Raw genomic sequence first — 15,948 nt, 5'->3', positions numbered from 1 at the left:
TTCAGCAAAATAACCTGGGGTGACCGCAGCCAGGTCAATTATTTAACAAGGTTGAAATTGATGTATGAGCATAATTTAAATATCACATATTTGTACATCGGATGTCGGAGGCAGTCCAGAACCTCACCGCACGTCACTGAAGCATATAAAACTTTTAATGCTCTTGGGAGCTAAATTTATCTGTTATCTATTGCCTAATGTTGTACTGTTGGTTAAAGTCTATTCTATTGATTAGATAAATACACACCTCAAAGGGGCTAAGGATAGGTTTTTATTGGTGGCTTTTCATTTCTGATGAAAGATAGAGATGGATAACCATGACTCAGCCATTCTGAGATCATCACTGATTGTAGTACAAACCATGCAAAACAAAAAAAGAGACAATTAAACCTTTTGAATTTATTGAACATCAACAAATCTAAAACACTTTTACCAAAGAATGAAGCTGTGCTCACCTAGTCAACATTGTCTGTTAAAAACAGACAATGAAGCTAAACGTTTTGTTTATCAATGTCACACTAAAAAAAACTAAATTATTGCACTTAAGAAACCTGTTTCCACCTACACAATCAGAGACAAGTTACAGTCCAGGTCATAATTCAGATGATAATTAACTTGTATTCACTTATCTCCTTAAGCTCCACCTTTGGGTCCTCAACCCCTGGTATTATATTCAAACATCTTGTCAGTTTCAACCAGTTACATCTGATGATTGCAGCTGGACTTGGAATTGAATTAATTCTGTGATTAGAAATATTTGACCGTACAAAGAAACTGAACATTTATTTTGAGAAAAGTTTAGTCATCCACCTGCAGGCAACATGTGTACCGGGGCTTGTTCAAAGTTTATTGCAATCCCTCTCTATGTCCTGGCTCTTGTGTCGGCCATCTGCAACATCATGCTTTTCTTCCCTGACTTTGATACACAGTATGCAAGTGAAGACAATGAAGAAGATCCAAGGCTCACAGACGAAGTGAAATATATGGGAGGCTTTATTGGAGGAGGAATCATGGTGAGTAAACCTATGCATTTTACCTGCTATGTTATAGAGGTCAATAATTTAAGAAAATATAATTGTGGTTTGATTGGCAGAGCAGTGTAATTCTCTTATTGACATGTAATACTCCTCTTTAGTCAGGTAGGCCTATAGACATCATACATGAATGGTTTGGTTCCAAACGAGGATAGCTATAGGTGACTGCGACACAGTTTAAAGATTTGTTTCAGACAATGTTGACTCACTTAGATTTTAGTTTCTTAGTGGCCACAATGTAAGTGTGTTTTTCGAAGGTATTCTGATCCACATATCTGCCCATTAAAAGGCATAATAAGGAGGCAAGTTCCACCAGAAAACGTGAATAAAAATGGTCTTGCTCAGATGAAACTAAATGTCAGGAGGACTCATAAACAGCACTCAATAACCGTGGTGTTGCTGTGGACTGTGGTGCTGCATTTCTGTGAAGGATTTACCATTTCCAACCATTTGCCACAAACTTCCAACATATCTTTATTTGCAGAGCTGTACAAAAAAAAAAAAAAAAAAAAAAAAAAAATTCAAACTGAGAATGAATGCTTAACCCGTCCTAAAACAAAATGTATATTTGCTGGAAGAATTTAAAAGTAACTTTAAAAGAGCGGAAAAATTTAACATTGCAATTAATCATGAGAAATAAAATACATACTTTTCGTTCGATAAGAAAACATTAGCAACACAATATTAAAGGAACAATAAGTAATAATGACACGTCATTAAAATCACATTGACATACACAATGCCTTTCAAGGAGACCCACCATTTAGTCAGCGGTCTGTTGTAGCTGTGTACCTCATAATTTGTACTTACACAGGATAAGCATATGATGTATTCTGTTCTATTTTTGGTCTGCTTCACTTACTGACTTCCCTTTTTGCAGGCTGCTGCTCTTTTGCCCAGATAAAATACCAAATGCTCCAATCTGTTTTGAGAACCAAGGGAACTTTCATGTGATTGGCTCAGGAATCAGGAAGTAGGGCTGGGCAATAAATCATTTTAATCGATTAATTTGAATCTACAATTTTTGAGATTTAATTTTGGGAAAATAGGGATTTATTTTGCCAACGCACTCATTGTGCTTCCATGAAAAGAATTGCATGCAATGCTGAATTTATGTTTTAATTTATGAAAATATATTGTCAAAACACTGTAAAGTGGAAACTTTTTTTTACCATAATATGAGGCACTTTAATTTATTCATTTACTTTTTCCTTTTTAGTTTGAAGTTACACAAGTGAAGTGAAGCCTGTTTTTAGCTCATTGTGTAAAACCTCTAGCAGTAAACATTTTGTTATATTTTCATTATTTACAATGGCAGGGCCGCCATTTTGTTTTACAAGCATGTTTCACGTCTTGTATTTAGTTGCAACTTTGGATTTAGGTTAACTTTTTAAAGTTTTTAAAATAATCTTTCATTGCTCTATTGATTCTTAAATTTATTTTTGTGAAACAAAAAGGAAGGGGAAAAAACAAGGCTTGACGGGAGAAAAACTTGACTAAGATGCAGAGGACCAATTGTTTATGGGGAATGTTACTTCCATCCCAGGTGACAAATGAGAATTATTGAGGTTGATTTTACTCAAATGATATAAGAAAATGTATTATTTTTGTCTATCTGTTTGTCTATGTTTACAGATAAACAGTATTAAATTATTGTAAAGGGTCCTAGTCATGTATTTTGACCATAAAAAGAAAACACAACTGACTCAAAAGAAAAGGCCACTGAAAAGGATTTTGCACTGGGTGTGATCAGCAGACATAAACATTGTTTAACTACCAGAAAGCAAGATGGTGACAATTGATGTAGCTCCTGTAAGAGAAAGTAGAGCATCCTGCAATGCCTTGAAGTAATGTGACAGCTAGGCGTGGCTGAAGACCAGCAGGGTTAGGATTACTTATCCTTTTTTCTTTTTACACCTCTGCTGGCTGTTGCTTCTTCTTGTTTACTCATTGCGTGAAAGTGCATCATTGTATTTCTGGTCACGTGATCTTATTATGGTGTATAAACACAAAAGTGTTTGTTTCACTAACAAATAGAGCCACAACAAAGGATAAAATAGAAATAGAATATAATAAGCCAACAGGGTTTGGTAATTTATCATAAAATTTGTATGCAACCACCTGAGCTACTGGTTTAGAAAATCGTAAAGTCATTGACTAGGTCCCTTTAACATTAGTCCAGTTTCTGTGTAGTTGAGTTTAAATAATTTTAATTGCTTTCTGTAGTCATATTAAGACATTTTTTATCTCAATCAATCAACCAACTAATCAATCAATCAATCAATCAATCAATCAATCAACCAATCAACCAATCAATCAATCAATCAATCAATCAATCAATCAATCAATCAATCAATAAGTTATTTGTATAACCCTTTCCACATTGGCAAAAATGGTTCTTAACCAAGATTAACAAAATTAATATATAACAACAGAAACACAAAGGGAAATAAAATAAAAAATCAAGGAAGATAAAACTACTAGATAAAACAAGATCGATAATAGGTAATGGTAATGAAATTAAATTAATAGGTAATGAAAGCCTGCTCCAATGAAAAAAAAGTCTTAAGCTTTGATTTAAAAAGACCTAGTTCAGTTATGGCTCGAAGATCTTGTGGAAGAAGATTCCAACGTCAAGGTGCAGCCACAGAAAAAGCTTGGTCGCCCCAACAGTTGTACTTTGTCAGTGGAAAAATGAGTAAATGTTGACAGTAACTCAAGAATCTGGTGCAAATAGAAATGCTTAATACCCTGGGTAGAGGGGCAAGACCAGTAAGAACTTTAAAAACAAACCTAAAAGTTTGAAATGTATTATGAAATGGACGAGAAGCCAATGTAGTAAAAATCAAACAGGTTTAATATGTTTTCAATCAGCAAGTGTAAGTTAAAAGGCAAACTGCTGCATTTTTTTCTAATTTGGAGGTAACATAAAGGGCAATAGTCAATTCTGCAAATTAAAACCATGAACAGTATTCTCTAGGTCACAAAGGTTTGAAAAAGGCTTGAACTTGGTTAATATGAATTTTTCCCAGTTTAGTGTTTGCACAGATTATAATTTCCTTAAAAAGAATAAGCCTTAAATGTCCCTAATGCATCTTTTGTTTCTCCTTTTGTTCCTTTTTGTCTCAAAGGTCATCATTCCTGCCATTCACATTCATCTGACAAGTGCAAAGAACTGCTGTGCCAACCGTTGTGGGGTGAGTGGGTAGTGTTGGCACTAATCCAGAGGGTTTTAGGAGCAATTTCCCGTCTGAAATAACATACCTGATCAAATACAACTCCACAGCTATAAAGTGCAAGTGCTCACTTTGGTATCTGTGTGGAGGTTAAGGCATCCAAAAATATTTTTTTCAGAGGAACCCCTATTGTAATTGTCAATATGTCTTATTTTAAGGTGATTAAACAAAAAGAAAAGAATAAATTTGGAGCCTTGCCTAAGTTTATTTTAAATAAAATGGCAAAATGCCTTGAAAACACCTTTGAAAATATTGGAAAACTTTAGACTTTATAGATCCACAACTTACTATAACTTCAGCAAATCTGGACTGAATCAGTTGAAGTATGTTTGTTCCACAAAGGACCTGTAATTTTTGCACAATTTAGACAAATGTAGCAAAACTGTGCCAAATTGTAATGTTCTGTTTTGGGTTATTATTTGGTTAGTGTTATTTTCCTGCCTCTTGGGTTATTTGTATTCTAGGTTCGTGAGTCCTGTTTAGCCGGTTCATTATTTTGTTATTCTGTTTTCTGTATTAGTGCTGCGCTTTGTTCTCATTATTGTCCTTGGACTCTGGGTTTTTTCCCCCCAGCTCCTGTCAGTTCTGTATTGCTTCCACCTCTGGTTAATTAGTTTCAATTCCGCTCACCTGTTATCCATCTATTTAAGCCTCACTCCCTCCTTAGTTAGTTGTCGGGTCGTCACATTCACATGCCCTGTTCCTCCTCGTCTGCACTCTGCCTCGGTAAGAGCCCTGACACCTTGAGTCTGTTTTTGATTAACCTGTTTCTGTTTATCCTGCCAAGTTTGTTCGTCTGTTCCTGTCAGTTGTTTTTGGATGTCTGCCTTTTCTGTTCATTATTCCCTCAATAAATCCCTTTAAATGAATTTCTGTTTCGGATGATTATCGGGTTCAGTCCCACACCATTCATTACACAAATGTGTTATTCTTCATCTCATAAAAGGAAATCTGGTCAAATAAAAGTGCTGATTTACATTGTAGGACTCCTGCATATAACAAAGCCTTTGGTCATAAGATTTACCCTGTGCATCATCAAAATGTAACCTTGTGCACAGCATAATAACAATAAAATGAAGAGAAAATGGGCTAAATTATGTCCGTTTGCTTCATATTTCCCACAAAGATTCTAGAGCTGTTCATTTCCTCTTCTGCACCACTTTAATAATAGACTTTCAGAGAAAAGAACAGCACTGAAGAAATCTGCATATTTAATGAGCCACAGCTGTCTACAGCTATGCATAGATCTGGGAAACCCCCAGGGAAAGGCCCTGTGCACAGTTTTGTAAGCTTCAATATGCACGGATATTACTTCACAGGGACGCATAAGGTGGGACTCTCTAGCTTCCAACAATACCGACTATCATTGTCCTGTCTGTGCAATGAAATGTTTTTCTGAGCATCAAAGAAAGTCATGAGATGATGAATGGAAAATGGCTTGGCAAAGCAGGGCATACACTGTACATGTTTTTGCTCTTTTTGGGCCAATTCTTCAGTTGTGCAAGTATTTTTCGGGCCGAGTTTCAGCTTGATCGTGTGTCTTGCGTCGTGTAGTATACAGGGGGTAACAAGGGGCGATTAGCCTCTTACGACCACCCACCAATCAGGAATCGTAAGGTTGGATGAAAATCAAACATGTTTGAAATTCAGTCAGCCCTCGTGAGTAATCGTGAGTGTATTCTGCTCTTGAAGCAGAGCTACGAGCGTCTACAATAGACCCGGCAGCAGAAACAAATTAAAGGAGGGGCATTCAAGTTTTTCAGGGGGGCACACTTTTTCAAGTTTTTTCAGACTGAACAGTGGCTCTGATCACTCCTACAGTGCTGACAAAAACTTTCAAGAAAATCCCAAAATCAAAAAAAAAAAAAAAAATGAACAAACAAAAAGCAATGGTGTAGTCAGTGTTTCCAAAATAGACGGTTTTCCACCCAATTACGCTTCTTTTGAACACATTGAGTTGGAACAAAAATAGCTTATGGGCAGGTTTGCCCTCTCCTTGAACTCATTTTACTGGTCAATTTATTTTTTGAATGAGTCGAATCTGTTGAATCTGACATCATCAATGAATAATAGGTACAATGAATAATATTGATTAATAGTTATAATAAAACAAGAAAAGAATAATGGTTAATCAAGTGTCACTATGAAATTGTATTGGTCAATGTTAACGTTCCAAGAGGGGTTGAGTTCTACTGATCAACATAAAAATATTTCATGGCTGTGAAAGAGAAATGTTTGATTGAGTTCTGTTAGAGAAATTAAGTTTATATTAAGGTAGATTTACTACTCATGTTGGGAAGCTATTGATACGTTTTTTTCCCCGGTTGATATATTATGATTGTATGAAGTGATCTTGTGTGTTATTTGGTTGTCTGATTATATATTTTGTGCGGAACATGTATACGGAAAGATTTTTCTTTGCTTCAGCGCAGTTGTGTGCTAATGGCATGTTCTTATGTGTTTAAGAGCTCCATGCTTTTAACACAGGGGTGTCAAACTCATTTTGGTTTAGGGGCCGCATACAGCTTAATCTGATCTCAAGAGGGCCACACGAGTAAACTCATTGCAAGATTAAATAGAACTAATAAAAGTGGACTTGTTGTTGATTTTTATTATAAATGAATTTCACTTTTACACAATATATTATGAATAACCTCAGCGTTTTTAAGAAAAGTATGTGCAATTTCAACAATACTTTTACTCAGTTAAACATTTACTTGTGCATTATGCATAAGAACTGATCACAGTGATTGTACAATGTTCAAAAAACATTTATTCACATTTTTTGGAACTTAAAAACACTGTCCTGCATTACAAAATACATCAAACAGATAAAAATTAAGAAATTATTTAAAATAAATTTTCCACATCTGAAGCTCAGTGCTACCATCTGCTGATTAAAACACAGCACATAGGAACTGCAGATTTTCAATTACATGAAGTACATGTTTTTTTCGATAATTGTTTTATCATTCTCTTCCTTTTATCTCCTCTTTCTTTCACCTTTTCTTTTTTCCTCTTGTTCTTCCTTTCCTTTCCTACTTTCCCATTGTAGTGTCCATATCATTTGAGATAATTCCCGCATGAATCATAATAAAGCTTTTCACATTCAGAAATCAAGCGGAGCACTATAGCAAAAGCAGTACTGCTCCACTTGTGAAATCTGTCAAATTTTCTCAAATCTGATGAGCACCTTTTGGCATTAAGACAACAATTCTTATTGCCACATTGCCAGACAGGACATGCAAAAAAACAAAAAACAACAACAACAACATATATATATATTTATTTTATTTTTTTAATATTGATAATACATTCAGCCACCGGGCCAGACTAAATTGTTCGGCGGGCCGGAAACGATCCGCAAGCTGTATGTTTGACACCCCTGTTTTAACATGAGAGAGTTTGAGATGTGGGCTTGTTTTTTCTCTTTTAAGTTGGACAGGTTTCATTCTGGGTTTTGGCTGGAAACTAACAGTGAGATACAGCAGCCTGTAGCGCTGTGTCTTGACTCAAAAGTCAAGCATAAGCTACATGCTGATAAACATGAGCAATGGTGTCAGGCTGAACACTGAATTAAGTAAAAATTCATACTAGAAGAGGTACTGTAATTACAGCAGCTAGGGGAACAAGGATCAGAAGAAAGCAGAGTCCCCCGTCTGCAAGTAACCAAGGTTCTTAGGTTTGGCAGTTTTACTGCTTGGTCCTGCTCCTTGTGCTCCTAGCTGTCATAGCTAACCCTCCTAGCGTGAATGTTTACTCCTGTGTTAACTTCAATGCTGACGTTTCAAAAAGAAATCAATAGCGCTGCTTCCAGCTTGCTCTCGCTTGCTTCGTTGTTACTTCTTGTAATTGTTTGGCAATAAGACAGAATATCCATCCCACACTACTGACCACCACGGTGACCTCAGCCGGGCCGTGGTGTCTCTGAAGGCTATGAATGTCCAGTGACCTGCCCAACTCCTGCTGTAATTGGCTAGCATGTTGCCTGATTTTATTGGTTGAATTGTATGATTGACAAATAAAAGATAGTACTAATTGAATGTTGGTCACTCCGAGGTAAAAAAAACTAACAAACAAAGAAAAAAAGGGGCGGGCACGGCTGGCTCTGCAAGGGGCACAGCCCCCCAATGCCCGCCCATGCTGCCGGGTCTGGTCTACGAGCTGATTTCTCCCAACCTTGCACACTGTGCATGCGCAAACTAGGAAATTCTTCTTCGTCTTCTCAAACGAAAACATAGAAGTGGAGAGAAGCATGGCGGTAGTACGTGTGACATGGAGTCAAACTACGGAGGAGCAACTCGAAGAATTGCCAAGACAGCACGTTTTGTTCTAGTGAGCCTCATATTTAACAGTCAGCATTGACACTTCCCGCCTTTGTCTCCTTCTACGTTGACATTTAGCTTCCGGATAGACGAGTCCGAGTAGCGCCATCTCTCTACGGGGCTGAGTCTGATGTGTGGTTTTTGAACTTACAGTGTGAGCAGTCAGATCGCATGAGAGCGTCGGGCCGCACAGTGTAAGAAAATATATCATGAGCTGCGAACTTTTAAACCCTGCAGTTTCGTCATACAGTTTGAGCTGTATATAAGTAAAACGATTGAAAATATCGTACAGTGTATGCCCGGCTTAAAAGTGAATGTTGAAAAAACCTTTCCTTTTAAGGGTGGTAATTTTTGTACTTTTTATAAAAACATGAAACTTTTAAGTTATTTTACTAATTACACGCTGGGTACAGTGAAGTTTGAATTACATCGTCATTGTCATTGTACTAACCTGACTAGAATGAACACTTTACTCTTAGGACTGATGTTTGCACAATGTTTCAAGACTTCAGTTTTTCAACTTTAGAAACATGATCTAAGTTTGACTTGTGTTTGCTAAATAGATGTTCCTGTCCATTGGGTTTGCTGGACTGGGTGTGTTGGGGGCCATTTTCAGTTTGAGTGTTGCTTCTGTGGGTCTTTCCAATGGGCCAGTGTGCCAGTGGTCAAATACAGAAAGCCCAACTCCTTCATGGGGAAGACCGTTTTTGAACAGGTATGTTGGTTATTTAGAGCTGTGTTTGTTGAATGATACAATATGTTTTAATAAGTAGATTTTTTTTCTTTAGTGAATGATGCAGTTAATTTTCTTCCTTTTAGTAATGACAGCTACCTGAATAACAAAGAAATGTGGGATTGGTGTAAGGTACCAGAGAATGTGGTTGAATTCAACGTGGCGTTGTTCTCCACCCTGCTGGTAGCTGCCATTCTGGAGCTTATCCTCTGTGCCATCCAGATGGTCAATGGCCTATTTGGATGTATCTGTGGCACCTGCACTGATAAGGAGGTAAGCCCAGGAAGCCCAGGGCATTCAAAAGCCCAGCACACATTTTGATATAAATTTTACACAGGGAATCTCAGAATTTAGGGGCTTTAGTTTTAAAGTCCTGGTCTGAGGGTAGAACATTTCAACAAGCCTGGGGCTTTATTTAATGGGCCAGGTAGTCTGCAGCAAAGCAAAACAATGTGCACCTTGGGGGAGTTTAAACATTTAAGGACGAAAACAAAAATTTAAAAATTAACTCTAAAATATGGGGAATGGTGACCTAGTGGTTAGGCATGTGCACTTTAATTATTATTATTAAAGTGCACATGCAGCCATTTGAGTGGGCAAGAACTGGGGTGATATGTTCAGTTTTACGAGTAGAGTAGCTACCATTTAAAAAAAATAAGTGGAATGCAATTAAGAATGGAACCTAGAAGAAATAGCAAAGGGAAATAAGTAGTGGCCCTAAAACTTAGCCCTGTGGGACCCCACATGTCAGTAGATCACTGGATAATTCCACAATTTTTATACATATGTACAAATCAGCCACATAAGGTCTGAACCAATCAGTTGCTGTGTTCTGAATGCACACTGGGGGATTTAAACATGATAATAAAATGTTTTGGTCCACAGTGTTCAAGGAAGCAGTTGGATCAAGAACCAAAACAGTATAATCACAAGAATCACTTGCCAAAATGTATCATTAACTACTTTTAATAATGATGATTCTGTAAATGGCGTTCTTTTGCACCAAATCTTCTTACAACCAGAATCCCCAGATTACACTCTAAAAAATTTATTAGGTTTTGCAAAAGTAGTAATATGTAAATGGACTTTCACTGCCTCTGTTTTCAGCAGATTTTAATGATGACTTTATACTGCTGTGCCCCTTTTGTCTTTGGCCTTAACCACTTACCTTCTAGTTAACAACTTACAATTTTACCAATGTAAGACATTTTTATTTAAGTGTAACTCACCCCAATGTAAAAGCATATTCCCACCCCCAGAAAATTTTAAAAAATTCCATCAAAGTGGGCGGGGATACGCAGGAATGTTGGCTGAGGGGGCTGTGCTCAGGATGGGGGGGGGGGGGGGGTTGAAGCAGCTGCAAGCTTGATTTGTCATATTGAATCATGGAGAGTGAGCAGAGTTATGCTCAAGGCACTGACTCAGTAAAGCCCATACCCGATGCTGCAGAGGCAACGGAGGACAGGATTGGACCAATTATATATTATATTTATTACCCACCTTGTAATCCAGGCGGGATTGTAATGTGAACATAAGGCATGGTTGATCTTCTCTTTCCTCTTACTGCAGCAGGCAGGTTTCAATACGAGGGAAGGCAGAGAGGGAAGTTTATAGCAACTGTGGTGAAGTTAGTTCTAGGTTGAATTGTGGTTGTTTGCATGCCACTGCTTCAGTGGCGTCTGCTGATACAGGGAGGCTAATCTGGGGCTGCTTCTCTCTGTCAGCTGGCTGGCTGTTGAAGCCACGGAGTGCGAATAGCTAATATCCAACCTAATACTAACAGTAGAACAATTGTTTGTTTTCATGTAAATTCGCCAATAACACATACAAAGGTTTTGAAAAGTACAACAGTGCTCGCTATGGAGGCACAAGATGAAAGGAGCTGGGTTTTTTTTTTAAGATGGAGTTGCTTTCATACCCCTACCGACATCTCTATCTCCAAATTATGTCACATCAACCGAAAGTAATGTTATTTCGAAATTCAATGCAAAACCACCATTTAACACTAGGAGAGCACACTGATGATTTTAGACACAAAAGGAGGATTTCAACGAATATGCACTAATTTTTCAAAATAATGAACAGGATATGTAGACAGTGCTATAAGACAACCATGTTAAAAGTTTATTGGCAAAAAAAAGTTGATTTACCGGTGAGTTACCCTTTAAATTCTTAAACATCTCACTGTCAGGTTTTTAGGAATCGGACCGAAGCACAGGCGAGAAATTGGGAGTCTAATGTTGAACAATGATGATTTATTAAATAAATAAACAAGGCTTACAGGATGACAGGGAAACAGGAACACGGCAAAAATGAGACCAGAATTGAGTAGATTAATGGAGGACCTGACAACTGATAAAGGCTGAGCTGACTGAATATATAGGAGGGGAGATGGGAGGAGGAGCAGGTGGAACAAATTAACACAGGTGAGAGGAGCAAAAGGCAATCAAGCAGAAGAAGGACAGTGAGCTGGTAGGGGCAGAGGGAGAACTGAATCTAACAAAAACATGAAGAATGGCGAAGAGATGAAGGAATAACTAAACTAAGGGTGGGGAGGCAGAAAGTAAAGATCTATCAAACTATTAAAATCGCAATGAACAGAAGCTGATTAACACAGTATCTGAATCTAACAGATACAACTGTTGTGCTATTACACACTGTTTAAAGTTATTTAATGTTTAACAAATAAGTCTCTGTCTGTTAGGTATTGCTCAGTAAATATCAGCCCTTGGGCTGATATCAGGACAATAGTTGAAAGGAATGATTCGAGAACTGCCGTTCTTTTAACAGAAAACTCTGCACACATATAGAATAAAGGAGTGACAACTTCTCTTCAAGAATTTATTAACAGAAATAAAATGAACATCCAGAGAATATCACTATAAAATGCAGTTTGTCTGAATTAACACTATATTTCACTTAACAAATCCTTTCTACTGCGCTAGTGAAACTTAACTAAAACTACTAAGCAAACTTAAGCCAAAAGAAGCTAAGCAACTATGTACACATAAAAGAAACAAAAGACAAAATAAAATGGTTGATCATAATCTGTATGATTCAGTGAATCCTGGTTCACTGCAAATATCGGTTAAAGAACTAAAGTTAGTCTTAAAGAACATGGAATGAGGTTAAATTAGTTTAACTAATTAAGACCATTTGGTGTGTGTTTCAACCCATTCACAATGCAAATCCTGAGTTAAACAAAACATTATTTCAAAAAATAACATTTTAACAAATAATTTGCTCAGGAAAAATCAATAAACCTTAGAACGCTGGATTTTATTAATGCGATTATACCTCCGGGAAGCTAGGGGTCGCTGTAGCGAATGGTCGCTAAATGAGTTAATCCTAAAGTTGTACAAAAACACATCGACATCAATATTCCACATTAATGCGGTAATAAAGCTCATAGTACTATCGAACGATGGTGGAGGGAAACAAAACAAACCTTATGTTTGAAACAAACCCACTTAAAACAGAGTGAAGGTGAAGGCACCAGGTTCTTTCATGCACGTCTTTGACCAGGTTGCAGCAGGCGATTTCAGCTCAGGGTTCTTCTCAGCTTGGCTTGGACCCAGGTGAGGAGACCGCTACACGCCGTCTTGAGTTAGCTTTCCCGCAAAAGCTGAAAAAAACCCCAAAATAAGGCTGGTTTCGGCATAGGTGGGTTCTTTACTCCGGCATCTGGTTACGCAGAAGTTAGACTGCAGACTTAGCTTCGATCCAGCCAGCAGTTCTGCAAACCCTGTCCGGGTCCTCCGCTCTGCAGAGGACGACAAGAGAACCCCCCCCACCCCCACCCCGCCCCACCCATGCCACTCCAATGACACTGGGACTCAGGACGATTGTCTGTGGGAGCTTGGCTTTATAGAGCGATGGCACCCTGATGAGGAGGTCAGTTCCTTGGTGCCTGTTAAAGTCCAAAACTTCTTTTGCTCACAACTCAGTCTGACTTTTGCTCACGGCTTGACGGCACAACACAAAAATACACTTCTAACATCAATACTGAACAGAAAACTAAACTAATAGCAGAAACAAGGATCTAAGGATAAACAATACCACGATAAACAGTCTGCAGGACTCCAATGGAGCTACAATAAGTAATCAAACCTCTGGGGATCCTGACACTCACAGCAACACATTTAATACACTCAGATAGTATCAAATATTATAAATGCTCTTGTTACAACCAAAAAGACACAGCATATTTATTTAGGACACAGACAAATGGTTAGAGTTCAAACGTTCAATTTATTACTAGTAGCAACAACCCTTACCACCCGAATCCCCTAAAAAAAAACAACAAAAGTTTCAACAGAAGGATGGATCTGATGAGCCGGCCAAACATGTACAACAGGAGCGACAGCGGGCCTACCCTGTACAGGGCCAGTGAAGCCGGTGCTGACACCAGACTATTGCAGAAACCCCCCTCCCAGAAGAGCCTAAATCCATTAAAGGAAAAGATGAAACAGTGCAGCCGGTCCCCACCAGACCGAACAAACAAAAAAAGAACTAAGACTAAGGCCAAAAAGCAGCCTGAAGCGTGTTGCTTCAAGGATCAGCTAATCCTTTCAGGTGTGCTGAAGGAGGCACGCCTCGGTGTGGAGGAGGCAAAGTTCTGGAGGGAGGCATGGAGAGCAGGAGAGCCTTAGAACCCGGGCCATTTATAGGTGGGGTGAATATCATATATATATATATATATATATATATATATATATATATATATATATATATATATATATATATATGCTCACAGCACATGACACACTTTAAAACATGTATAGTGTTTGGAAATTAATAATGAACAACACACAGGTCAGCAGCAGAAACAGTATAGTCCTTGAGTAGGTTTCTGTGGCACTAACACTTTAGACCACTCAGTTAGTGTGAAAACGTCCTATAAGGACATTTTTGAGAAATGCTAAAGATATTCTTCAGAAGTTAAACGTGGATTTTGAAGACATTTGATAGACATTTGCATTCTACATAAAGGGGCTGGGGTACAATAACTGTTTTTTCTCTCCATATTCTCTACAGTGAGGCAAAGTGGATCAACTTCACACCATGACTTCTTGATGAAGACCTGAGAGAGATCTTTCATGATCACAATCATCACAATAACTACACAATAGTCTTACCCTCAATGATCTTACATGGTGCAGGTTTTCTGTTTGTGCTTTGAATTAGCATTAATAATATGAAATCATGAAGAGGATTGACTGGGATTACTGCCAATTGTTTTTTTCTTTTCATTCCTTCAAATATTAAAACGAAATTTCCATCTCAAGATACATTCTGTATTTGAGCATGTAAAGTTATTTTTAATATTTTGTAATAACATTTTTAACATGGAGCTTAAGCGGGATTTCAGTCTGAAGAAACTCTATTGCCTACCTCCATTCAATCAAAGACTCTTTGTCGCAAGCCTATCAGCTTTGAGCTGCTCCTCCTCGAAGCCAATCAGCATCCTGGGTTCATCTTAAAAGAACTCCACATCCTCGTCTTGGCCTTCTGCCCAGCTGGCAAGCGGTAGCTGCGCAGTGTCTGGTTTGGACTCTGATGACTGGATTCAACCCACCTCCATCCCCTTCTCCACCATCGTAGCAAGCTCCGCCTGGCTTTCCTACGGTCCTCCTTCAACCTCGTCCCTATCAGAGTGTAATTCCTCCCAGACTCTTACGGAATTGCCTGTCACTCCTTCAAAAGGTCCGGCAGAAGACCGCCATGTTGAGTCTGGTTCTGCCAGAGGTTTCTTCCCAAAGGGGAGTTTTTCCTCTCCACAGTTGCTTCATGCTTGCTCATCATGGACAGTTCATGTAAACCTGTGTTTATCCAATTTGGACATCTAGCTCAAACAGATCATCATATGGACTGAACAAAACTTTGTTTATCTCCACTCCACCACCAGTTTCAGGCCTGTTGGGGAACATCCCTATTCTCATACACCTGCTTATGCATATTGAAGTATAATTCGCCGTGAATGTTTCCTCTGAGCGCCAAAATCTTAAAATATTGTATCAATAAAATTCTTCTAATTGCATTTTCTATCCGTGTGAGTTTTTCAGATTGAAATATAATTTATTTGCCTTTTAATGTCATGGGTTTGATGGTTTGGACAAACCTTTGTTATGCACTCTTAAGTTAATTATTTTTTGTATTCTCAGACCATTTTTGTCAAACAACAGTGAATTTAGGACTTGATCACAGCACTCTCCTAATAAATGTTGTGAGAGTTGTAAAAAAGACTGAAAAGAAAAAGCAATAACATCATGGAAGATGAGGCTTTTATGTGAGATTTTTTCACAATCATAAATTATCCTTGCGATAGACATTTTAAATTAGTGGAGTCATCTTTCTTGCAAGATGTTTATTCAGGTGGTAAATAACATACACACATACACACACACACAAATTACACCATAAATGTATTGTGGAAAGGAATTTACCGTGAATGCAGGATAGCGGAAACTATCAACAGTTTAGCCTAAGCAAATAAGGTAAAGACAAGCAATCCTGGACTGAAGGATGAATGAGATATTAAATGTACAGATGGATACATTTTTTGATTTAGCAATTCACAAAATGGTAAATGGCCTACACTTGCATAGGAGTTTATCAAG

The 15,948-nt window shown here is 38.0% G+C and overlaps 1 protein-coding gene across 1 annotated transcript; it reads left to right on the top strand.

Annotated features, from left to right (window-relative positions):
* Positions 1 to 457: 457 nt before the first annotated feature.
* Positions 458 to 15,109, top strand: zgc:172079 (L6_membrane domain-containing protein). Its single transcript, XM_012851601.3, has 5 exons — positions 458 to 1,013; positions 4,166 to 4,231; positions 9,159 to 9,310; positions 9,415 to 9,601; positions 14,366 to 15,109. The coding sequence occupies exons 1-5, from the start codon at positions 822 to 824 to the stop codon at positions 14,366 to 14,368; spliced, it is 600 nt and encodes a 199-aa protein (XP_012707055.1). The 5' UTR covers positions 458 to 821; the 3' UTR covers positions 14,369 to 15,109.
* The last annotated feature ends 839 nt before the right edge of the window (positions 15,110 to 15,948 follow it).

This window comes from Fundulus heteroclitus, chromosome 14, assembly GCF_011125445.2.
Source record: "Fundulus heteroclitus isolate FHET01 chromosome 14, MU-UCD_Fhet_4.1, whole genome shotgun sequence".
In the NCBI taxonomy this organism is placed as follows: domain Eukaryota; kingdom Metazoa; phylum Chordata; class Actinopteri; order Cyprinodontiformes; family Fundulidae; genus Fundulus; species Fundulus heteroclitus.
Note: the sequence above shows the minus strand (reverse complement) of the source record. Positions and strands in the feature narration are given on the sequence as shown.